The sequence below is a fragment of the Hemitrygon akajei genome, chromosome 31, assembly GCF_048418815.1.
Source record: "Hemitrygon akajei chromosome 31, sHemAka1.3, whole genome shotgun sequence".
Classification (NCBI taxonomy): Eukaryota; Metazoa; Chordata; class Chondrichthyes; order Myliobatiformes; family Dasyatidae; genus Hemitrygon; species Hemitrygon akajei.
Window position 1 is genome coordinate 22,008,369 of NC_133154.1, and position 25,626 is coordinate 22,033,994.

At 41.1% G+C, this 25,626-nt stretch overlaps 1 protein-coding gene across 1 annotated transcript in view; it reads left to right on the forward strand.

Moving 5' to 3' along the window:
* The window catches only part of med25 (mediator complex subunit 25), an 82,566-nt gene that overhangs the window by 33,424 nt on the left and 23,516 nt on the right, over positions 1 to 25,626 (forward strand). Inside the window, 5 exon segments of the mRNA XM_073034030.1 lie at positions 10,105 to 10,218; positions 15,150 to 15,235; positions 17,577 to 17,634; positions 19,624 to 19,731; positions 20,701 to 20,889. Of these exon segments, the coding sequence (XP_072890131.1) occupies positions 10,105 to 10,218; positions 15,150 to 15,235; positions 17,577 to 17,634; positions 19,624 to 19,731; positions 20,701 to 20,889 (555 nt within the window).

The window sequence follows — 25,626 nt, forward strand, 5'->3', positions numbered from 1 at the left end:
CCCCCGCGCGCTCTCCTTCCTCCCCCCCGCGCGCTCTCCTTCCTCCCCCCCGCGCGCTCTCCTTCCTCCCCCCCACGCGCTCTCCTTCCCCCCCCCCCCCCAATAAGGGAAAATGAGGTGTCCCCGTTTCACAGCGAGAGGGGAGACATAACAAACAAACTCACTGATTTACGATGTTAAAAGTCTGTCGCGTCGCTTCTTCCGAGCTCTGCGCCCAGAGAGGCACAGCTCCCCGGACACACAACCCCCGGCAGCTAACCCACTGCTCCCGATGCTCCGTGTTCTCTCGTGATACTTCAGTCAGGTGCGCGTCTCCAGAGCCATGAAATTCCGGAAGGCACGCATGTCTTCCAGGCCATGACCTTGGGATATCAAAAAGCTGTGGAGTCAGTTCAGAGTGAAGTGAGGCAAGTGAACTTAGCTACGCTGGTTCAGGAGCGTAATAACTGTTCCTGAATCTGGTGGTGTGGGACCTAATGCTCCTGCACCTCCTGCCCTATGGCAGCAGCAAGAAGAGAGCTTGGCCTACAAGGGAAAATGCTATCTTAGATCCAGTCCTGTGCAGTGAGACAGATAAAATTAACGATCTTGTAATCAGGGATCCTCTTGAAAAGAGTGACCCATAGTTTGATTGAATTTCACATACAGATGGAGGATGAAATAGATCTAAAACTGGTGTATTATGCTTGAACAAGGGAGACTACAACAGGATGAGGGAGAAGTTGGCTAATGTGGATTGGGAGCACAGGCTATTTGGTAGGACAGTTGAGGAACAGTGGAATACTTTCAAAGAGGTTTTTCACAGTGCTCAACAAAAGTATATTCCAGTCAAAAGTAAGGACAGTAAGTGTGGGGAGAGCCAGCCTTGGATAACTAAGGAAATAAAAGATAGTATCAAATTAAAAGCTCGTGTACAAAGTCACAAAGAGTAGTGGGAGACTGGAGGATTGGGAAAAGTGTAAAAAGCAACAAAGAACAACTAAACAAGAAATAAAAAAAGAGAAGATAGAGTATGAAAATAAATTAGCACAAAATATAAAAACAGATAGCAGAAGTTTTTATAAGTGTATAAAGCGGAAGAGGGTGGCTAAAGTCAACGTAGGTCTTTTGGAAGGTGAGAAGGGGAAATTGATATTGGGTGATAAAGAACTGGCTGAGGCATTGAAGACTATTTTGTGTCGGTCTTCATGGTGGAGGACACGTCTAATATGCCAAAGGATGTTACGGAGGAAATGGGAGGTGAGGACCTCGATAAAATCACTGTCACTAAAGAGATAGTGATGAGCAAACTAGAGGGCTTGAAAGTAGATAAGTCCACTGGTCCTGATGGGATGCATCCCAGGGTGCTGAGGAGATTGCCGGAGGTTATAGTAGACGCACTGGTAATCATTTACCAAAATTCTCTAGATTCTGGGCAGGTCCCGGCGGATTGGAAGACAATAAGTGTCACTCCACTTTTTTAAAAAAGGATGTAGGCAAAAGACGGGCAACTATAGACCAATTAGCTTAACATCTGTAGTCGGGAAAATGCTTGAAGCTGTCATTAAGGAAGAAATAGCGAAACATTTAGAAAGGAGTGGTTTCATTAGACGGACACAGCATGGATTCAGAAAGGGCAGGTCCTGTTTGACAAACTTACTGGAGTTCTTTGAGGACATAATGAGTGCAGTGGATAGAGGGGAACAGGTGGATGTCGATTTCCAGAAGGCATTCGATAAGGTGCCGCATAAGAGACTTACAAATAAGATATGGATGCATGGAGTCAGAGGAAGTGTATTGGCATGGATAGTGGATTGGTTAACAAATAGAAGGCAGAGGCTCCATTTTCCTTTGATGCCCTTAATAATTAAGAACCTATCAACCCCCACTGTAAATACACCCAATGACTTGGCCTCTACAGCCACCTGTGGGATTAAATTCCATAGATTTACCACCCTCTGGCTGAGGGAATTCCTCCTCATCTCTGTTCTAAAGGGACATCCTTCTATACTGAGACTCTGCCCTCTGGTCTGAGATTTTCAGTGGCTTACCCTGGTCAAAATTTCTGTTACTGTGAATAGCTAAGCAAGTAAAAGATGACCTGATTTCCAAAAGGCATAAAGTTAAAGATGACACATTTAATATTTTAAGCAAGATTACTTCTTTATTTCCATTTTTTTACAGTTTCAAAATAACAAAAAAGGAAAAGGGCCTGAAGCAAAAGTTTGGGCACCTTGCATGGTCAGTACTTAGTAACACCCCCTTTGGCAAGTATCACAGCTTGTAAACGCTTTCTGTAGCCAGATAAGAGTCTTTCAATTCTTGGAGGATTTTTGACCATTCTTCCTTGCAAAAGGCTTCTAGTTCTGTGAGATTCTTGGGCCATCTTGCATGCACTGCTCTTTTGAGGTCTATCCACAGACTTTTGATGATGTTTAGGTTGGGGGACTGTGAGGGCCATGGTAAAACCTTCAGCTTGCGCCTCTTGAGGTAATCCATTGTGGATTTTGAGGTGTGTTTAGGATCATTATCCTGTTGTAGAGGCCATCCTCATTTCATCTTCAGCTTTTTAATAGACGGTGTGATGTTTTCTTCCAGAATTTGCTGGTATTTAATTGAATTCATTCTTCCCTCTACCAGTGAAACATTCCCTGTGCCACTGGCTGCAACACAAGCCCAAAGCATGATCGATCCACCCCCATGCTTAACAGTTGGAGATGTGTTCTTTTAATGAAATTCCACACCCTTTTTTCTCCAAATATACCTTTGCTCATTGTGGCCAAAAAGTTCTATTTTAACTTCATCGGTCTACAGGACTTGTTTCCAAAATGCATCAGGCTTGTTTAGATGTTCTTGTGCAAACTTCTGATGCTGAATTTTGTGTTGAGGACGCAGGAGAGGTTTTCTTCTAATGACTCTTCCATGAAGGTCATATTTGTGCAAGTGTCACTGCACAGTAGAACAGTGTACCACCACTCCACTCCAGAGTCTGCTAAATCTTCCTGAAGGTCTTTTGCAGTCAAACAGGGGTTTTGATTTGCCTTTCTAGCAATCCTACGAGCAGTTCTCTTGGAAAGTTTTCTTGGTCTTCCAGACCTCACATTACGAACTGAGGAAACGGCTACCTGAAAACACTTTGTTATCTCCTTATTGCCTTCTCCTGCTTTGTGGGCATCATTTATTTTAATTTTCAGAGTGCCAGGTAGCTGCTTGGAGGAGCCTATGGCTGCTGATTGTTGGGACAAGGTTTAAGGAGTCAGGGTATTTCTTTCTTTTTAAATCTTTTTATTAATTTTTAAGCAAACATAAATGAAACATGAATACAAAGTGTTTGAGAGTACATAGTTGATAGTTTAAGTAGACATTCAAATATATAATAATCAATATATATAGCCTCCCAAACTCATAGTATTTATGAACAAAAGAAATAAAAAGAAAAAAAAAACCCAAAAAAAAAGAGAAGAAAAAAAAACACTAACCAACATGGGCCATTGCATAATGTCCGATATATACAGTAGTGCCAATAACTCCAAACCTCCATCCAAATAATTAAGGATAATCAAAGTGAGGTTTAGGAAAAGACAATTTAACTCATATGAAAATGTTGAATAAATGGTCTCCAAGTTTCTTCAAATTTAACTGAAGGATCAAAAACAACACTTCTAATTTTTTCTAAGCTCAAACAAGAAATAGTTTGAGAAAACCACTGAAATATAGTTGGAGGATTAATTTCTTTCCAATTCAATAAAATAGATCTTCTAGCCATTAATGTAACAAATGCAATCATTCGTCGAGTTGAAGAGGATAAACGACTATTATCCACCATTGGTAAACCAAAAATTGCAGTAATAGGATGCGGTTGGAAATTGATATTCAGAACTCTTGAAATAATACTGAAAATATCTTTCCAATAATTTTGTAAACAAGGGCAAGACCAAAACATTTGGGTCAATGAAGCAACATCAGAATGACATCTGTCACAGGTTGCATTAACATGAGAATAAAATCGAGCAAGTTTATCCTTAGACATATGAACTCTATGTACAACCTTAAATTGTATTAGGGTATGTTTAGCACAAATAGAGGACGAATTGACTAATAGTAAAATTTTCTCCCACTGCCCAGTGGATATAAGACAATGAAGTTCTTCTTCCCATTCCTTCTTAATTTTTTCAGATACTTCTGGCTGTATTTTCATGATCATATTATAAATGACAGCTACTAAACCCTTTTGACAAGGATTCAGAGCTAAAATTCTTTTCCGAAACTATGTCCATTGGACATTACGGAAAGACTGTAACTCATTATACAAAAAATTTCTAACTTGCAAATATCTAAAAAAAAGGTTTTAGGTAAATTATATTTATTAGATAGCTGTTCAAAGGACATAATGTTATCATCCAAAAACAAATCACGAAAACATGTTATACCTCTTGTTTTCCATAAAAGAAAAGCTTGATCCATAAAAGAGGGCCGAAAAAAATAGTTAGATATTATAGGGCTTGATAAAATAAACTTATTCAAACCAAAAAATTTATGAAATTGAAACCAAATTCGCAATGTATATTTGACTATAGGATTAGTTACTTGTTTATTCAATTTAGATAAAGAAAAAGGAAGTGAAAATCCTAAAATTGAAAACAATGAAAAGTCTTGTACAGATTTACATTCCAAATTTACCCATTGTGGGCAAGCAGCTGTAGTCGATTCTTGTGTCCAAAATATTAAATATCGTATATTAACTGCCCAATAGTAAAATCTCAAGTTTGGCAAAGCCAAACCGCCTTCCTTCTTAGGCTTCTGTAAATATTTTTTGCCTAGTCTAGGATTTTTATTCTGCCACAGATATTTTGGAGTCAATAATATCAAAAAAAGATTTAGGAATAAAAATTGGTAATGCTTGAAATAAATATAAGAATTTGGGTAATACCATCATCTTAATAGCATTAATTCGACCAACCAATGACAAAGATAATGGAGACCACCTGGTAGCAAGTTGCTTAATTTGGTCAATTAAAGGTAAGAAATTAGCTTTAAAAAAATCTTTATGTTTTTTAGTAATTTTAATACCTAAATAAGTAAAATAATCTGTAACAACTTTAAATGGTAAATGTTTATAAATTGGAACTTGCATATTTAATGGAAATAATTCGCTCTTATTAAAATTCAATTTATAACCAGAAAAGTTACTAAACTGAGCAAGCAAGGACGAAATAGCAGGAATAGATCTCTCAGGGTCAGATATGTATAGTAACAAATCATCAGCATATAATAACTTATATGTCCCCTCCCCACGAGTAATACCCAAAATATTAGGTGATTCACGAATGGCTATAGCCAAAGGTTCCAAAGCAATGTCAAATAGTAAAGAACTTAAAGGACATCCTTGCCTTGTACCACGGAATAACTGAAAAAAAGGAGATCTTTGATTATTGGTAAAAACCGAAGCCAAGGGTTTATAGTATATTAATTTAATCCATGATGTAAATTTTGAACTAAAATTAAAATGCTGCAACGTATTAAATAAATATGGCCATTCAATTCTATCAAATGCTTTTTCAACATCTAAAGAAATGACACATTCTGGTATTTTGGGTGAAGGAGTATAAATAATATTAATTAATTTTCTAATGTTAAAAGATGAATAGCAATTTTTAATAAATCCAGTCTGATCTTCAAAAATGATTCGAGGTAATATATTTTCTAATCTAGTAGCCAAAATTTTACTAAAAATCTTAAAATCCGTATTCAGCAAGGATATAGGCCGATAGGATGCACATTCAATGAGGTTTTTATCTTTTTTAAGAATTAAAGAAATAGAAGCTTCATAAAAAGATTGTGGCAATTTGCCTATAATTAACGCATCTTTAAAAATTTTACAAAGCCAAGGAGAAAGTATAGAGGAAAAAGATTTTAAAAATTCTGCAGTATAACCATCTGGACCAGAAGCTTTACCAGAATTCATTGAAAAAATAGCCTTTTTTATTTCAGTTTCCGTAATAGGTGTATCAAAGAATACACTATCCTCTACTGTTAATTTTGGAATATTCAATTTCCTTAAAAATTCATCTATTATAGAAGAATCCTCAGCAAATTCTGATTGATATAAGGAATTATAAAAATCTTGAAAGGCTTTATTTATCTCTTTATGGTCGATCGTCAGAATCCTAGTAATCTGTCGTTTAACCGAAGCAGTTTTCAATTGATTAGCCAATAATTTACCAGACTTATCTCAATATACATAAAACTGGGTTCTAGACTTAATTAACTGATTTTCAATCGAAGAGGATAATAACAAACTATGCTCCATTTGAAGTTCCACTCTTTCTTATAAAGTTCTTTGCTGGGGGTCACTGAATAAATCTTATCAATTGCTTTGATTTTATCAACCAATGTTAATATTTCAGTATTAGTTCGTTTCCTAACTCCAGCAGAGTATGAAATAATCTGTCCACGAATAAATGCTTTAAAAGTGTCCCATAAAATTCCACTAGAGATCTGTGCTGTAGAATTTATTGAGAAAAACAAATCAATTTGTTGTTTGATAAAATTAACAACGTCTAAGTCCTGCAATAAAATAGAACTGAACCTCCAAGATTTAGCATTAATAGATGAATCCATTATCTTAATAGATAACTTCAAAGATGCATGATCAGAAATGGTAATAGAGTCATATTTACAATCGATAACATCTGTAAGTAAACGGTGATCAATGAAAAAGTAATCAATTCTTGAATAATTATGATAAACATGAGAAAAGTATGAAAACTCTTTGTCATTGGGGTGTAAAAAAATGCCAAATTTCAAAAATTGCTGAATCAGTCATAAAGGAATTAATAAGAGAGGCCGATTTATTCGGAAGAGTTTGGGTGGGCTTGGATCTATCCATTGAAGGGTTTAAACAACAGTTAAAATCCCCACCCATTATCAGCCTGTACTGATTCAAATTGGGAAAGGATGTAAATAGACACGTAAAAAATTCAGGACAATCAGTGTTTGGAGCATAAACATTTACTAAAACAACTTTTTGATTAAAAAGTAGACCAGTAATAAGCAAAAATCTACCTTGTGGGTCTGAAATTGTTTCATGGTGTATAAAGGAGGTTGAAGAATCTATAAAAATGGAAACGCCTCTTACTTTGGCTTGAGAATTCGAGTGATATTGTTGGCCTTTCCAAAACCTAAAAAAATGTTGACTATCCACCTTCCTTACATGAGTCTCTTGTACAAAGATAACATTAGCATTCATTCTATGGAATACTTTGAATATTTTTCTCCGTTTGATCAGATGATTTAAACCATTAGTATTCCAAGAAACAAAATTAATAACCCTATCCATATTGACAGTATTTATTACAATTAACACATAAGGTTAAAGATGAACTCATGAATCCGGAAGAGGGAAGTAAGTTCAAGGAGGAACCGGAAGTCACGACACTGCAACCATTTTTGTAGTTTCATATGAGCCCATGAAATAAAACTAAGCATAAAGCAGGCAAAAAGAAAAGAAAGAAGAAAAATCCCCTCCCTCCACCCTCAAAACCCCAGGAAAAAAGCCAGAAAGAGGCAAGCAAGCGATCTAACACTAAAATTACCCCCATGTCTCAAGACGGCAACTCAAACAAAAAAAAAGTTGAATAAAAGATACAAACCACCCATACTATAAGAAAGGGTTGGTATAACAAAAATTAAAATATAAAATTAGTATTATATATATATAAAACAAAAGGATTTAAAAAAAATTAAAATGATAAAACCCATAAATGAATAATATTGAATTAGTGTTTTAAAAGAAAGTTTGAAACTTATTCAAACACATCAAAACGGATGTGATGTTCCAAGCACTAAGGTCTTTCGGGAAGAAGAAACGACATTTTATTTTTTAAAAAATCTTAATATTTAAACGTTAAAAATATAAAAAAGTGTATACGAACTTAAAAGAAAACCCTAATGAATTACTTTCAAAACTAACAGATTAATAATATGAAAAAATAACAAACTCAGAATAAACCAAAATCGGACTTTTACCATGTATAAAAAAAATACATGTAAGCCATACATAAAAAAAACATCATTTTATAAAAGATCCAAATCTATAAACTAATTATTACATTAGTCAACCCGATAAAATGTTATTCTTCAAGAAATCTTTGAGCATCCGCTGGAGATTTGAACAGCCGATAAGTTCCGTCTTTGAGAGTAACTCTCAAATGTGCTGGAAATAACAGCGCTTGCTTGTAGCCTTCCTGATGAATTTCTGACATAACCGATTTAAAAGCCATTCTTGCCCTTAGAACTTCGGGACTGTAGTCTTCCAGAATACGGAATTTAAAATGTTGAAAACTGATCATACCCTTTTTCCGTGCAGCCCGAATCAAACATTCTTTGGTACGAGGATAATGGATCTGGAGAATTACTTGTCGTGGTTTCAAACTTGAATCTGAATGAAAACGAGAAATGCGATGTGCACGGTCGATTACTAGAGGGGAATCCAGTACTTCTGAGCCAAAGACATCCATTAAAAATTTGGAGAAAAAAACAGTGAGATCGCCATTCTCAAATTTTTCCAGAATCCCAATTAACCGAAGATTTTGTCTTCGAGAGCGGTTTTCAAGATCACTGATTTTAGATTTATAACGATCTATCTGTTGAGAAGTCGAAACTTGCTGTTGTTGCAAAGTTTCAATTATACGATCTCTCTGGCGAGTGGCTTCTTCAAGAACTAAAATGCTTGTTGGCTAAAATGGCATTAGGGGATATGGTGAGCGAGCAGGTAAGTGGACATGAGGCTAGGTTTAGATCAGCCATGTGATCTCCTGGACCAGTTTTCGATAGCCTGGATGGGTCAGAGAGGAATTTTCCAGATTTTTTTCTCCTCAATTGGCAACTCGGTTTTTTTTCCCTGGGTGATCACATGGGTTTGGGCGGGATGAATAATAAAATAAAATGGGCCGCATGGTGCCCTGTTGGTTGGCACTGTTGCCTTGTGGGATTCGGTGAAAACTAGAGTTAAGATTGGATCAGCCATGATCTTGTTGAATGGTGGAGCAGGCTTGAGGGGCCGATTGGCCTACTCCTGCTCCTATCTCTTGTGTTCTTATGTTGTTTTTGTGACTCCAGTGTAAGTGCTTGAAGTTTTGCGTCAAATGTCTTTAAAATTTCATCGAACGTAGAAAGCTTTGCAGTTAATTTACTCTCCAGTTTTCCAAGTCTGTCGTCCATAAGATTCGCAATTGCTTCTAAAGTTACCGGTTCTTTCGTCTGTTTCGATTCCTTTGCTTTAGACATTTCAGCGAGTTGAAAATGATTCAAACGGTTGAAAAAAATTTCATATGTTTAAACCCCTTTAGAATAGGTATAAAAAGATCAATTAGGGGGTGTTTGTAGGTTAAAAAATAGTAAAGAGATTGGAGCAAAGCCTAAAACCGCTTCACTCCATAAGCACCATCTTGAGATCCCAGGGTATTTATAAAGCTTTGAAATTTGCATCACCTGGCCTTTCCTAACGATGACTGTGAACAAGCCATAGCCCTAACAAGCTAATTAAGGTCTGAGACCTTGGTAAAAGTTATCTGAGAGCTCAAATCTTTCGGGGTGCCCAAACTTTTGCAATGGTGCTCCTTTTCTTTTTTTTTCACTCTAAAATTGTACAAAACAAAAATAATACACTAATCTTGCTTAAAATGTCGAAAAGAATGTTTCATCTTTAACTTCATGACTTTTGGAGATCAGTTCATCTTCTACTCAACTATTCACAGTAACAGAAATTTTTACCAGGGTACCCAAACTTTTGCATGCCACTGTATTATCATTAATGCTGATAATAATTCTGAATGCCCTCCCATGTCATATGAGAACTACTTAAGAGGCTGTTAAGACAGCTGACCCAAGAACTTGACTGGAAAGGTTTTAAGGAGCATTCATTGTAAGAAAGGTTGGGCAGGGAGTTCTTCCCCATTTCTGTCTTGCCAGTGATTACTTCTGTGTGTCTGACTGAGCCTGGTCAAGACTATGACTGTGCCTGATTTTTTGAACTGATGGTTTTTAAGACGTGAAGGAAGCAAAGTAGGAGGAATTTTGCACCTGTAATTGAATAATTAAGATGTTTTCTTGTTTTGGAAACAGACTGTAGGTGTTGGAACAAGCGCTGGAAATGCGTGTGGTGTAACTGTAGCCCCCACACCCGGTTCAGTGGCCAATAAAATCCTAGCGTGGAGCGGGGTCTTGGAGTGGCAAGAGGTAAGATCGAGCCCATCTGGTATTTTGCTTATAGAACTAATTTGAAAGAGAAAGTCTGTATGATTTGAGCTATACTTCAGAATATGGCATAAGTCATAGCAGAATTAGGCCATTCGACCCATCGAGTCTGCTCCACCATTGCAATATGGCTGATTTATTATCCCTCTCAACCCCATTCTCCTGCCTTCTCCCCGTAACCTTTGCACCCTTACTAATCAAGAAACTATCATCCTCCACTTTAAAGATACCCAATGACTTGGCCTCCGCAACCATAGAACACTACAGCACAGGGAACAGGCCATTTGGCCCTTCTAGTTTTGCGGAAACTTTATTCTGCTAGTCCCATTGACCTGCACCCAGTCCATAACCCTCCAGACCACTCCCATCCATGTATCTACCCAATTTTTTCTTAAAACTTAAGAGTGAGCCCGCATTTACCACGTCAGATGGCAGCTGTAGCAGTAAATTCCACAGACTCGTGACCCTTGGCTAAAGAAATTTCTCTCATGTCTGTTTTAAAGGAATTTTTTTTGTTTTGAGGCTGTGCCCTCTTGTCCTAGACATCCCCGGAAACCATTCATGTCTACTCTATCTAGACCTTTCAATGTTCAATCGTGTATTGCGCTAGCATGTGGTAATCTAAATTCCTGAAACTTTTCCTCTTTCTCATAAGATGCCCCATCAAAAGGTTTCCAAAGAAAAGCATAGAATTTTCTTGCCATATGTGTGCCAAGTTTCTGAGGAGACGTTGGAGTGTATATAATTAGGCTCTTGGCCAATAAAAAGAAGTTTGGTTTAAGCGGAATGGCCACTTTGTGAGTGGGCCAGTTTTGGAGTGGGGGATTTGAGGCTTTGGCAAGATGGGTGAAGGGTATCTTTCCATCTTTCTCGTTGCACAGTTAGAGTAGTGGGGATGCCAGACAGGATAGTGGAATGCTCCTCTTGTAGAATGTGGGAAGGCAGGGATACCTCCAGTGTCCCTGACAACTGCACCTGTATGTAGCTGGATCCATTCAGGCTGTGTTAAGAAACTGGAGTTGGATCTGGGTGAACTCCAGATCGTTCGAGAGAGGCTGAGGAGTTGATTGATGGGACATTCAGGGAGGTGGTTACACCCAAGGGGCAGGACACAGGTCATCAGGAGGGGGAAGGGGGAGAAGCAGCCAGTGCAGAGTACCCCTGTGGCCATTCCCCTCAGTTACACGTATACCGCTTTGGATTCTGTGGGGGGGGGGTTGGTTGACCTAGCGGAGGAAAGTCACGGTGGTCAGGTCTCTATCACTGAGTCTGGCTCTGCGGTTCAAACGGAAAGGGAGGAGAAGCAGCAAATTCCGGGATGGTATGATGCCTCCCAGGTGCCAGAGTCTCAAAGACATTTCGGATCGAGGTCACAGCTTAAGTGAAGTGTAAGCAGCCAGATGTTGGGGTCCACGTCAATTCCGATGACATGGGTAGGAAGGGTGATGAGGTCCTGCAAAGTGAGTTCAGGAAGGTAGGTGCTAAGTTAAAGGGCAGGACCCTCCAGAGTTGTGATCTCAGGATAGATAACTGTGCCGTGTAATAGTGACACCAGAAATAGGGAAGATAATACAGTTTAGTTTGTGACTTAGGAGGTGGCACAAGAGGAAGGGCTTCAGATTCCAGGGAACGAGGGGCCTGTACGGACGGGAAAGCTTGCACCGGTGGGGTCTAATATCCTTGCAGAAAGTTTTGCTGGTGCTGGGCAGGGTCTTTAAACTGGAGCTGCAGGGGGATGGGAACCAGAGTGACAAAGCAAATAGCAGAGCGGTTGTGGGGAAAGATGTTGTTAAATCTACATGCAAAGTCAAGAATTGAAAGGTTGAGCACGGTGGGACTAATGAAATTTCAATGCAAGGATTACCGTAGAAAAAGCAGATGAGCTCAGAGCATGGATCAGCACATGGAATTATGATATTGTTACTACCATAAGTGAGACTTGGTTGCAGGAGGGGCAGGACTAGCAGCTCAATGCTCAGAGCTCCATTGTTTTAGATATGATAGAGCAGGAGGGATTAAAGGGGAAGGGTTGGCGTTGCTAGTCAGGGAAAATATCACAGCAGTGCTCTGTCAGGACAGACTGGAGACCTTGTTTCCTGAGGCTGTATGGGTGGAACTGAGGAATAAGAGACCGTATTAGTGGGATTATATTATAAACCACCTAGTAATCAGCAGGACTTGGAGGAGCAAATTCGTAGAAATTGTCCACTGTTGAAAGAAACATAAGATTATAATAGTAGATGATTTTAGCTTTCCACATATGGACTGAGACACCCATACTGTAAAAGAACTAGGTAGGATGGAGTTTGTCAAATGTTTTCAGGGAAGTTTCCTTAACCAATATATAGAGGTTCCAACTTTATTTCATAAAGCGAATGAGATACTATTAAGGAATAAGACTGAGGAGGTGACGGAAGTTTGTGTAGGGAAACACTTTGCATCCGGTGATCATAATGACATTAGTTTCAAGGTAATTATGGATATCTCTGGTCTTTGGGTTGAGGTTCTAAATTGGAGTTTTAATGACCTCAGAAAGGGTCTGGCAAGTGTGGATTGGGACAGGTTGTTTTCTAGCAAAAGTGTGCTTGGTAAGTGGGAGGCCTTCGAAGGTGAAATTTTGAGAGTGCAGAGTTTCTGTTCCTGTCAGAATAAAAGGCAAGGATAACAGGTTTAAGGAACCTTAGTTTCCAAGAGATATTGAGGCCCTGGTCAAGAAGGGAGTGCATGGTACTATAGGCAGGAAGGAACAAATGAGGTACTTGAGCGTTAGAAATACGAGTAACACTAAGAAGGAAATCAGGAGGGCTAAAAGAAGGCATGAGGTTACTCTAGCAGACCAAGTGAAGGAGAATCTCAAGAGTTCCCACAGATATATTAAAGAGCAAAAGGATAGCAAGGGACAAAATTGGTCCTCTTGAAGATCAGACTGATCATTCAGCTTAAAGCAGAAAGAGATGGGGAGGTCTTAAGTGGATATTTTGCATCTCTGTTTACCTGGGAGATGGACACAGTCTGTCGACGTGAGGCACAGCAGCAGCGAGGGCATGGACTCTATTCAGATTACAGAGGAGGAGGCGGCGTTTGCTGTCCTGAGGCAAATTTTATGGTGGATAAATCCTCAGGGCCTGACGTGGTGTTTCCTCGGACCTTGTGGGAGGCAAATGCAGAAATTACAGGGGCCCGAGCAGAGATATTTAAAATGTCCTTCGCAACAGGTGAGATGCTGGAGTATTCGAGGGTAACTAATGTTATTCCATTGTTTAGGAAAGGCTCTAAGAATAAGATGGGAAATTATAGGCCGCTGAGCGTGACATCAGTAGTGGAAAAGTTGTTGTAAAGCATTCTAAGGGATTGGATACGTGAGTATTTGGATAGACAGGGACTGATCTGGGATAGTCAACATGGCTTTGTGTTTGAGAGGTCGTGTCTAACAAATTTTAGAGTTTTTTGAGGAAGTTACCAAGAAAGTTGAGGAAGGCAAGGCAGTGGATGTGTCTACATGAACTTTAGTAAGTCCTTTGACAAGGTCCCACACAGGAGGTTGGTCAAGAAGGTTTGCTCGTTTGGCATTCAGTATGAGGTAGTAAATTGGATTAGACATTGGCCTTGCAGGAGAAGCCAGAGATTGGTGGTAGATGGTTGCCTCTCTGACTGGACGTACGTGACTGTTGGTGTGCTGCAGGGATCAGTGCTAGATCCATTGTTGTTTGTCACTTACATCAACGATTTGGGTGATACTGTCGTAAATTGGATCAGCAAATTGCGGAGACTGAGAGGCTCTTGATTAGTCAAAGGTAGAAGGCAGGAGAATTTGGTTGACAGGGATGATAAATCAGCCATGATGGAATGACAGAGCTGACTCAATGGGCTGAATAGCCTAATTCTGCTCCTACCTCTTACCATCTAAGGTTGGGGACATAGTAGACAGTGAAGAAGTCTTATCAAAGCTTATAGAGGGATCTGGATCATCTGCAAAAATGGACTGAAAAATGGCTGATGGAATATAATGCAGACAAGTGTGAGGTGTTGCACTTTGGGAAGATAAACCAAGATAGGACTTACATGGTGAGCAGTAAGGCACTGTGGAGTGTGGTTGAACAGAGGGGTCTGGGAAAGCAAATTCATAATTCCTTGAAAGTAGCGTCAGAGGTAGATAGCATTGTAAAGAGAGGCTTTGGCACATTGGCCTTCATAAATCAAAGTATTTGGGTTGGGAGATGGTGTGTTAAGATGTGTTTGACGTTGGTCAGGCATAATTTGAAGTGTTGTGTGCACTTTCCTACAGGAAAGATATCAAAAAGGTTGAAGAGTGCAGAGAAAATTTACAAAGATGTTGCCAGAACTTGAGATCTTGAGTTACAGGGAAAGGTTGAATAGGTTAGAAATTTATTCTGTGGAACATAGAAGATTGAGGGGAGATGTGATAGAGGTATACAAAATTATGAGGGGTATAGATAGGGTAGATGCATTCTGTTTCCACTGAAGTTGGGTGAGTCTAGAACTGGAGGTCATGGGTTAAGGGTGAAAAGTTAAATGTTTAAGGGGAACCTCTTCACTCAGTGTGGTGAGTGTGTGGAATGAACTACCAGTGGAAGTGGTGGATGGGGGATCAATTTCAACATTTAAGAGAAATTTGGATAGATACATGAGTGGGAGGGGAATGGTCCGGGTGCAGGTCGATGGGACTAGGCGGATTAAGAGTTTGGCATGGACTGATTGGCCAAAGAGCCTGTTTCTGTGCTGTAACGTTCTGTGACTATATAACCGCACAACAATTTCATGTTGAAGTATATATTATTGTATTCCTTAAAATATTCCAACACGTGACTTGAGTTACATTGACATAATTCATCAAAAGACTGACTTCACGCCTCTCTTGGTTGCCCAAGCTGACTTTTACTTTTTCTTCTCAGAAACCTAAACCGGCTTCGGTAGATTTAAATGCAAAGCTCACACGCTCCCTTCCATGCCAGGTGTACGTGAACCCAGGAGAGAACCTGTAAGTATGCAAATTGAAATAAGCGGGTGTTATGTTATAAAGAAACCTTGCCTGATAGATCCCAAGTAATAATCAAACTTTTCCATTTTTCTCCATCCTCTTCATTTTCACGGTGACATTTTTTTTTGGAGAAGATTTGCTTTGTTTGTCACAAGTACAACAAAACATACAGTAACATGACAAATTGGAAAAACGAAGGGGTGGGATCCTCCTCTCTGTACCCTCTGGTCCTAGACTCCCCTACAGCCTCAGAATAGAAGGCCGTTCCTTTAGAACGGAGATAAGGAGGAATTTCATTAGCCAGTGGGTAGTGAATCTGTGGAATTCATTGCTACAGGCGGCTGTGGAGGCCAAGTCATTGGGTATATGTAAATTGGAGGGAGAAGGCAGTAGAATGGGGTTGATCTGGATAATAAATCAGCCGTGATGGAATGGCTGAGCAGACTCGATGGGCTGTTTGGCCCAAGTCTGTTCCTATGTCTTCTGGTCTTATGGAAATGCGCCATTCTATGCCAACGACCAAAAATGTCTCGGGACAACCCACATGTGTTGCCATGTGCCAGTGTAGCATGCCCACAATTTACTAACCCTAACCCCATACATCTTTGAAATGTGGGAGGAAGCCAGAGCACCCAGAGGGAACCCGTGTGGTCACAGGTACAGACTCCTCACAGACAGCAGCAGAATTGAACCCGGTCGCTGGCTGTGTAAAGCTTTACTCTTAACCGCTGGGTACCAGTGATGGTGCCTGGTACCTTTAACACATGTACTTATAGCTTTTCCATATTTGCATATTGCATAAATTGTTATTTGTACCTTTTTAATTCAGTTTCTAAGTCTCACTGAAGAATGTCTTTCTCCTCTCTCTCTCTCATAACCACTCCTGACTTGTATGTGAGGGACTTGTAGAATATAGAATGATAACAGCAAACGAACAGGCCTTTCTTGTCTGGGTAAACCATGATACTGGTTTAAACTAATTCCATCTGCTTACATGTGGTCCATATCCCTCCATCCCTGTCTGTCTAAATCGGGTTCCCAACCTTTTTTCTGCCATGGACCCCTACCATTAACTGAGGGATAGTAGATCAGCCATAATGGAATGGCAGAGCAAACTCGATAGACCGAATGGCCATTTTAATCTTCCCCCTGCCATTTCTCTGCCCGCATCTTCAACTGATGTATATCCTGCTGAATCCTTTGATCTTTCAAACTATCCACAAATTTGCCATTTTTTCTGATGTCTGCAAAATTACTTCTTGAGTTCTTTAAGAAAATCACAATAGAAGTAGCCCTATCAGCCTTCTGCTGAAGTTTTTGCCCCTCTACACAAATTCCATTTGTCCGTACTGGTTCTGTACCTTACCTATTCAAGTGCCTGCCTAAGTGTGTCTTGAACATTTAAGAAGTGGATCCCGGTTTGGTCTCTACACCCACCTGAGGACCCAGCAGTAGAGAACAGAACCCTTAGGAGAACATCACACCTGAGTGATTATACTCCTACTGTCTTAAATATAGTAATCATATCTAATTCAACCACCTCCTCTGGCAGCTCATTCCAGATACCAGCAACTCGGTATTAAAAATCCCCTTCGAATCCAATTAAAACTGTTTACCGGGGGTGGGGTAGGTCAGTGATCACCGGGGTTCGTTTCTCTCTGCGGTCTGTAAGGAGTTTGTACGTTCTCCCTGAGATCGCGTGGCTTTCGTCTGGGTGCTCTGGTGTCCTCCCGCATTCCACAATCAGTGGGTATAACTATATTGACGCTGCAAGGATGGAAACACTTGTGGGCTGCCCTTATCGCATCCTCCGACTGTTTTGGGCATTGGTGCTTGGATGTACATGTGACAAATAAAGGTATTCTTCTAATCATCTTTACACCCTCTGGTTTTCGATACTCCTACCATGGGGAAAACCTTTTCGGCGTCTTTATATACTTGATCATTTTGTGATTGTTTTGAGTGGAAGATATTTCAGGATTCTTGGTTGTTGGCAGTATTTGTGTGCAGCCAGTGTACCTGTCCCAAAGAATTCTCTTTCTCTATCTGGATGGGGCACCCTGGCCGCATAGCATTTAGTGCAACGCTATTACAGCTCGGGGTGTCAGAGTTTGGAGTTCAATTCTGGCGTCCTCTGTAAGAAGGTTTATGCGTTCTTCCTGTGTGCACGTGAGTTTCTTCCTCCTACCTTCCAAAGGCGTATTGATTAGTAGCTTAATTGGTCAATGTAAATTGATCAGTGGTTAGGCTGGGGTTAAATGGGTGGGTTGCTAGGCGATGTGGATCGTTTCCCCGGACGGGCCTGTTCTGCACAGTCTCTAACTAAGTAATTGTTTTACAGGAAGACAGACCAATGGCCTCAGAAGCTGATCATGCAGCTTATCCCCCAGCAGCTGCTGGTAAGTGAGATTCTCGCGCATCTCCATGTGAATTGGCTGTTCATTAAAGCTAGGCGACTTGATCAATCTGGTGTATGGTGTGGGGAGAGAAAGGAAGTGGAAGAGTAGTTGGTGAAAAGGAGTTGAGGAAGCTGCTGTCTCTAAAGATTTAAAAGTGAACTTGCAACTTAATCATCGAAGCGTACAGTGAAATGCTTCCCTTGCATCAATGGCCTTCGTAGTCTGAAGATGTGCACAAGTTTTGTCACACTTCTGGTGCCAACACAGCTTGCTCACAACTTACTGACCCTAACCCAAACATCTGTGGAATGTGGGAGGGAACTGAGGCACCCAGAGGGGGAGAGCATGCAAACTCCTTAGACAGCGGTGGGAACTCAACCCCAGTCGGTAATCACTGGTGCTGTGAAGCATTACCAGAGAAGCAGTCAGCATAATGCTAGATAATCTTTTACCCAGGGTAGTTACTCAATTATTAGAGGGCATATATTGAAGGTGAGAGGGGAAACATTTAAATAAATTTGCACAGTGGGTTCTTTTACACTTACCACAGTAGGTACCCGAACCACATTGTCACAGATAATGGTGGAAGCAGATGTGAAAGAGGCTTTTAGACAGGCACATGAACATTCCAGGAACAGAGGGAGGGATATGGATTATATGGCATCAAGGCACAGGCTTCATGGGGCAGAGGGTGAGTTTCTGTGGTGTAGTGTTCTCTGGTCAGCTGGGCAGCATCGTAGAATAGCGGTCAGCTTAACGCCTTACAGCGCCAACACGATCGGGGTTCAATTCCCGGGAAAATCATGCGGTTAGCTTCTTCCTGTGACAGCGTGAGTTTCCTCCGGGTGCTCCAGTTTCCTCCAACATTCAAAAGGCGGACGGGTTAGGGTGCGAAGGTTGTGGGCATGCTAAACTGGCACTAGAAACGTTATGACAGTCGTAGACTGCCCCCAGCTTATACTCAGATTGTGATTATCATGGATGCAAACAATGCATTTCGCTGTATGTTTCGATGTATAAGTGACAAATAAGTTTACTCTTTAGATGTATCGAGCTGGCTTGTACTTGTGTTTCAGTCTGTTTCCCTTTCCCTCCCACATGTTGACAGTGTAATTCGGGTCAAGTGGAAATTATCAGGGTGGTGTCAAGTAGAACTTGAAATGCTTAATAAAAGGATTGAAAATTGTTGTAAGCCTTCTGACTACTTCAACTGTGCTTAACGTGCCACAGTATCTCACTAGCGGAGCAGTGGGGGGTGCAGATCAGGGTCTTTTTTAAGTATGAACAATGTGCATCAACTGTGCAGATGTTATCTGTAAGGAGCGAAATGTCAAACAAAAGAGGTTAGAGGAAGGAAGTTGATAGGTGACGTGAGGGGTAAGTTTTTCTCAGAGTGATGGGTGCTTGGAATAGTTTACCAGGACTGGTAGTGGAATCAGACAGTTTGGAGTGATAAGAAGCTTTTAGATAGACACGTAAATCTGAAGGGAAATGGGGGGGATAGGGATGATACACAGGAGGAGGATATGTAGTACAAACTGGCTTTGAGATTGCACACATTGTGGGCTGCATGACCTCGCCAGTGCTGTACTTGTTCTGTGATGGTCTGTGGTTATATCTACTGAGACAGGTTTACTCCAGATCTAATTAGTTAAAATTTTGCCCATCCGTGGGACTTGAATTTGAGTCTCCAGTTATTCAGTACAGCAGTCCTGCAATTTGAGCATCACACCATTGTACCCAGGAGAAAGGATGGGTTCTCCATCAAGCTGACTCCTGACAAACTGCAAGATCCTGACCAGATACCTTCAATTCCCTAGTTTCCTTCTGTCAAAGATTCATTCTTTGCTTACAAAGCCACTCGTACATACCCAGACTTGCGAAGAAACCACTGTGGTTTTATTGGGGATAATGTTCAAAGGGATCGGGGGCAAACATTTAGCCCCTATTGATCTTGTTGCTTTGCTGTTCTTGTCCATCAATGTGCAGACAACTCTTGGCCATTTGTTCCGGAATTCTCGGATGGTCCAGTTCCAGTTCACGAACAAGGATTTGGAATCGTTAAAGGGCCTTTATCGAATTATGGCCAATGGCTTTGTAAGTGCAAATGACTTTCTCTGTCGTGCTGGAGTGACCCTAAAAGAAATTACTCCATTGGTAAACCTCAGGTTAAGGGCAAGTGCTCCCAGTGAACACAATAGTATTAATAATTTTTAAACTTATTATTTAGTAATAATTTAATTAATAAGCTAAAGAAATTTGGCCTGTCCCCTAAAACCCTCATTAATTTTTATAGATGCACCGTAGAAAGCATTCTTCTAGGGTGCATCACAACCTGGTATGGAAGTTGTCCTGTCCAAGACCAGAAGAAGTTGCAGAAGATCGTGAACATAGCCCAGCACATCACACAAACCAATCTTCCATCCTTGGACTCACTTTACACCGCACGCTGTCGGAGCAGTGCTGCCAGGATAATCAAGGACACAACCCATGCAGCCAACACACTTTTTGTCCCTCTTCCCTCCAGGAGAAGGTTCAGGAGCTTGAAGATTCGTACGGCCAGATTTGGGAACAGCTTCTTCCCAACTGTGATAAGACTGCTGAATGGAACCTGACCCAGATCTGGGCCGTACCTTCCAAATATCCGGACCTGACTTGCACTACCTTACTTTCCCTTTTCTATTTTTTAATTATGATTTGTAATTTAATTTTTTTATTATATTTAATTGGATTTGTACTTCAGGGAGCACGAAGCGTAGAATCAAATATCACTGTGATGATTGTACGCTCTAGTATCAATTGTTTGGTGACAAGTATTCTGGAGATGTACAAGTTCACATAAAGTGAATATCTGACACATGCAGTACTGTGCAAAAGTCTTGGGCACATTAGTATGGCAATTGCCATACTAATCTGTGATGCATCTGATCAGGGTACTTCTATGGTTCGTCTCTAAAAAAAAAAAAAAAATGCCTTATGGATAATTTCAATTTAATAAATTAACCGAATGCTTTCTCCTCTGGATTTCTGTCACGTGTTAATACCACACCATTGTGCTTCTTTCAGGCGGGCTGCGTTCATTTCCCACACAGTGCTCCGTGTGAGGTCAGAGTCTTGATGCTGTTGTACTCCTCCAAGAAGAAAATCTTCATGGGTCTGATTCCAAATGATCAGAGTGGCTTTGTGAATGGAATCCGACTGGTCATAACCAACCACAAGAAAGCCCAGCAGCAGAAAATTGAACAGCAGAGAAATGTAAGCCCTTTCATTAGGCATCACTGGTTAAGAAAATGGCTTTCTCTCAGTGTGACTTGTGTTTGGGTGGGGGAGGAGGTGACACAGTCATTTCAAGGTGGTTTGACCATTTCCATGTATCTGACTGGGTGGTGTATCGTATCTCAGATGTTACCACATTAGAGGAGACAATTTTACCCACAAAATCTGACAAATTAAATGGCTGCCTACCATGTCTTCACCCCTTTTCCCACAGTATTTGTGATTCTTTGTCTTCTCCCCACTCAAGTACTTAGACATTTGTTTTTGAGCCCCACAATTAGGCATGTCTGCACCACGTAACCCCAACAGCGTGCTTCCAGACCCAAAGTGCCTTCGTATAAAAGGAGGGCAGAAAGAAATCTTCATGGCACTCATTCCTCCCCTTATTAGATCAGACATTTATTAATCACATGAAATCCTCTCCTATCAGCTTCCATCTTTTCCAGCCCTTTGTCATTTCCACCAATCACCTCCTAGCTTTGTGCATCATTCCCACTCTCCCCCTCCCCATCTGTTTATCACCCATTCCCTTTCACCTGGATCCACCTATCAACCACCAGCTCTTACTCCACTCCCTCCTCTTACCCTTTTTGTGTCAGCTACTCCCTTTTCCTCTAGTCCCGATAAAAGTTCGCAGTCCAAAACATCGACCGTCCATTTCCCTCTATAGATGCTGCCTGACTTGTTTAGTTCCTTGATTTTGAGTCAAGACCCTTCGTCAGGACTCAGTCCTGATGAAGGGTCTCGAACTGAAACGTTGACTGCTCCTTTCAACGGATGCTGCCCAACCTGCTGAGTTCATCCAGCTTTTCTGTACGTCTTGATTTGACCACAGCATCTGCAGTGTAATTTGTGTTTATATTTTGTTCCTGCCACTTCTGCCAGTTACCTTAGTCCAATGGTTCTTGGCCATCTCACCAGTGAAAACAGCTCCTCACTAGCCTGCCCAGCCCAGACTCCAGCGTTTTTCAGTGCTGGGGTCAGATCTCCTCTCAGCTTTCAGACCACGGAGTCTTGCTGAAGTCTGGCCTTGCTGAAAGTTTGATGTCCACATTTTTGTATCATCAACTGGGAAATTCTCTCAGTCTCAATTAAGTATCTAGGTCACTCATGAACAATATCCAAGTGATTTAATCCTGATTTCAAGATAAGTTTATTGTCATTTAAATATATAGATGTATATAAGTTATATAACCATATAATGTATATAGAAACACAACTTTTCTCTGAACCAGAGAGTAAAGCATAGTAGTTCACATAACACATGATAACTTATGAAGATAAAGATAAAATCTACAGATGAATCTCACACAAATAACAAACTAAAGTGCATTAATATTAAATACTGTAACATACTTACCATTAACAGATGTAACCAGTGATCTTAGAAAATATATTTATAAGGGATGGTACCTGTAACCCAGCTTGTAACTGGTATATAATATTTAATAATATAATTATATAATAGTTGTGCCATCACACTATTAGAGTAATAGTGCAATATAGCATGGATACAGGCCTTTCAGCCCATCTAGTCTCTGCTGTCCACCCAGCTAGTCCCAGTTTCCTGTGTTTCAGCCCATATCCCTACAAGGCCTGACCTTCCATCTACCTGTCCAAGTGCTGCTTAAGTGATACTACTGTACCTGCCTCGACCACCTCTGGCAGCTTGTTCCATATATTCTCCACCCTGTGTGTGAAAAGGCATACATACACTTGATGCATGTTGCTCTTAGTAGGAAGGAGATCAAAGATTTCAAGTACATCTATTATCAAAGTATGTATAGAGAATACAACCCTGGGATTGTCCTCCCTCAGGCCGTCAGGAAACAAAGAAACACCATGGAACTGGTTCAAAGAAAACATTAAACACCCACCGCACAAAAAAAAGAACAAATTGCGCATACAGGAAAAGATAAATAATTCAGAGAATAATTAAACATCAAACTACAGAGTCCTTGAAACAGACTAGGACTGTTCAATTTAGCTCATTTCAATTCAATTTAGCGCTGTGTCATTCGTTGACTGAGCCACAGAGCCAGTCTGTCAATCAAAATAGCGCAAAATAGCCATCTTTAAAAGAGTAACCAGAAACACACACAGCGTGACCGCAGAGAGCTCTAAAAATGAGTCCAATTCACAAACCACGCCAATCAAACCTCGCCCAAGACCCCTGCATCTTCCTCTGGCAGCAGTGAACGAGAGGGAGACCAGTGAAATGCAGGCAGGCGGCACCGAACACCCACCCGCCTTCCGCTCTCCGCTCTCGTAACTTTGAAATTGCAACATGGTTTCATAGACCCAGAAGTGATGGAATCATTAATTTCCCCACTGCATTTCTTCAGTCACTGGCCAGGTTACTTTTCCCTTGTGTTCCTAATTCTCTTCCTCTGTATGTGTTAGGGCATATTAATAGTATCCTGAAACAAAAATTTCATCTTGAAAGTTTCTTGCCCCAAGCAGTTAATCTGATCAGACAGACAGACATACTTTATTGATCCCGAGGGAAATTGGGTTTCGTTAAGTCGCACCAACCAAGAATAGTGTAGAAATATAGCAATATAAACCATAAATAATTAAATAATAATAGGTAAATCATGCCAAGTGGAAATAAGTCCAGGACCAGCCTGTTGGCTCAGGGTGTCTGACACTCCGAGGGAGGAGTTGTAAAGTTTGATGGCCACAGGCAGGAATGACTTCCTATGACGCTCAGTGTTACATCTCGGTGGAATGAGTCTCTGGCTGAATGTACTCCTGTGTCTAACCAGTACATTATGGAGTAGATGGGAGACATTGTCCAAGATGGCATTCAACTTGGACAGCATCCTCTTTTCAGACACAACTGTCAGGGAGTCCAGTTCCACCCCCACAACATCACTGGCCTTATGAATGAGTTTGTTGATTCTGTTAGTGTCTGCTACCCTCAGCCTGCTGCCCCAGCACACAACAACAAACATGATAGCACTGGCCACCACAGACTCGTAGAACATCCTCAGCATCGTCCGGCAGATGTTAAAGGACCTCAGTCTCCTCAGGAAGTAGAGACGGCGCTGACCCTTCTTGTAGACAGCCTCAGTGTTCTTTGACCAGTCCAGTTTATTGTCAATTCGTATCCCCAGGTATTTGTAATCCTCCACCATGTCCACACTGACCCCTTGGATGGAAACAGGGGTCACCGGTGCCTTAGCCATTCTATTTAGCCTTCCCCCACCCCCACCCCCATCTATTACCCCTGTCACGGGCTTACATTGTAAATACATGGTGTTTATATATTTACACTCATTTTATTCCATACTCACAACTTTATTTTTATATAATTCTTTATTCTTTATAATTGTTGAATGTTGCTTTTTATTGTTGCATGTCGCACCCTGACCAACACACCACAGCAAATCCCTAATACATGTAAATGTACATATAAGGCAAATAAAGTTGATCCTTGAATGCTTCATTTAGACTTTAAAGCAATGATGGATAACTGTATTACTGGACGGCGTGGTAGCGTAACGGTGAACGCAGAACTTTTACAGCTCCCGCTGTAAGGTAGGGTTCAATTCTGCCCGTGTCCGTAAGGAGTTTGTTCCTTCGCCCCGTGACCGCGTGGGTTTCCTCCGGGTTCCCCCGTTTCCTCCCACATTCCTGAGATGTACAGGTCAGGGTTAGTGAGTCGGAGCTCAGAGGGTGGCCTCTACGTGGAGCAAACTACCTGAGGAAGTACGGTGACAACATCAAGTCAAGTCGCTTTTTATTGTCATTTCAACCATAACTGCTGGTACAGTACACAGTAAAAATGAAACAACGTTCCTCCAGGACCCTGGTGCTACGTGAAACAACACAAATACATTAGACTTCAGACCTATACTGATAAACTCCAAAGCCCCTTTAGAGGTGTTAAATTTAAGAGACTACTAGACAAGTATATGGAGGAATTTAAGGTGGAGGGTATATGGGAGGAAAGTGCACAGTAAAGGGCAAATTACAATATAATAAATGATGTAAATGTAAACAATGTTTTAGCAGGAGTTGAGAATGAAATGAGCAAAAATTGCAAAGGAAGTGGAGTGGTGTTCAGTTGAGTGTGTGTGTGTGTGTCCAGACTCTGGGAATTGAGGAGTCTGATAGCATGGGGGAAGAAACTGTTGCACAGTCTGGTCGTGATAGCCAGAATGCTTCAGTACCTTTTCCCAGACGGCAGGAGGGTGGAAGAGTTTGTATGAGGGGTGCGTGGGGTCCTTCATAATGCTGTTAGCTATGTGGATGCAGCGTGTGGTGTAAATGTCCGTAATGGCGGGAAGAGAGACCCTGCTGAACCCTTCAGCTGACCTCACTATCCGCTGCAGGGTCTTACGATCCGAGATGGTGCAATTTCCGAACCAGGCAGTAATGCAGCTGCTCAGGACACTCTCAATACAACTCCTGTAGAATGTGGGGGGGTGGGAGATGGACTTTCCTCAGCCTTCACAGAAAGTAGAGACGCTGCTGGGCTTTCTTGGCTATGGAGCTGGTGTTGAGGGACCAGGTGATATTCTCCTTTAAACATTTAAAGACACTTGGACAGGGCGTGGATAGGAGCAGTTTAGGCGGGCCGAATCAGACCAACAGATGGGCATCTTGATCTGTCTGGATGAGTTGGGTGGGGTACTGCTGTGCTGTATGGCTCTATGGCCTAGACTCAGCTAGACAAGTACAAGAACATATATATGTGTGTGGCACTGT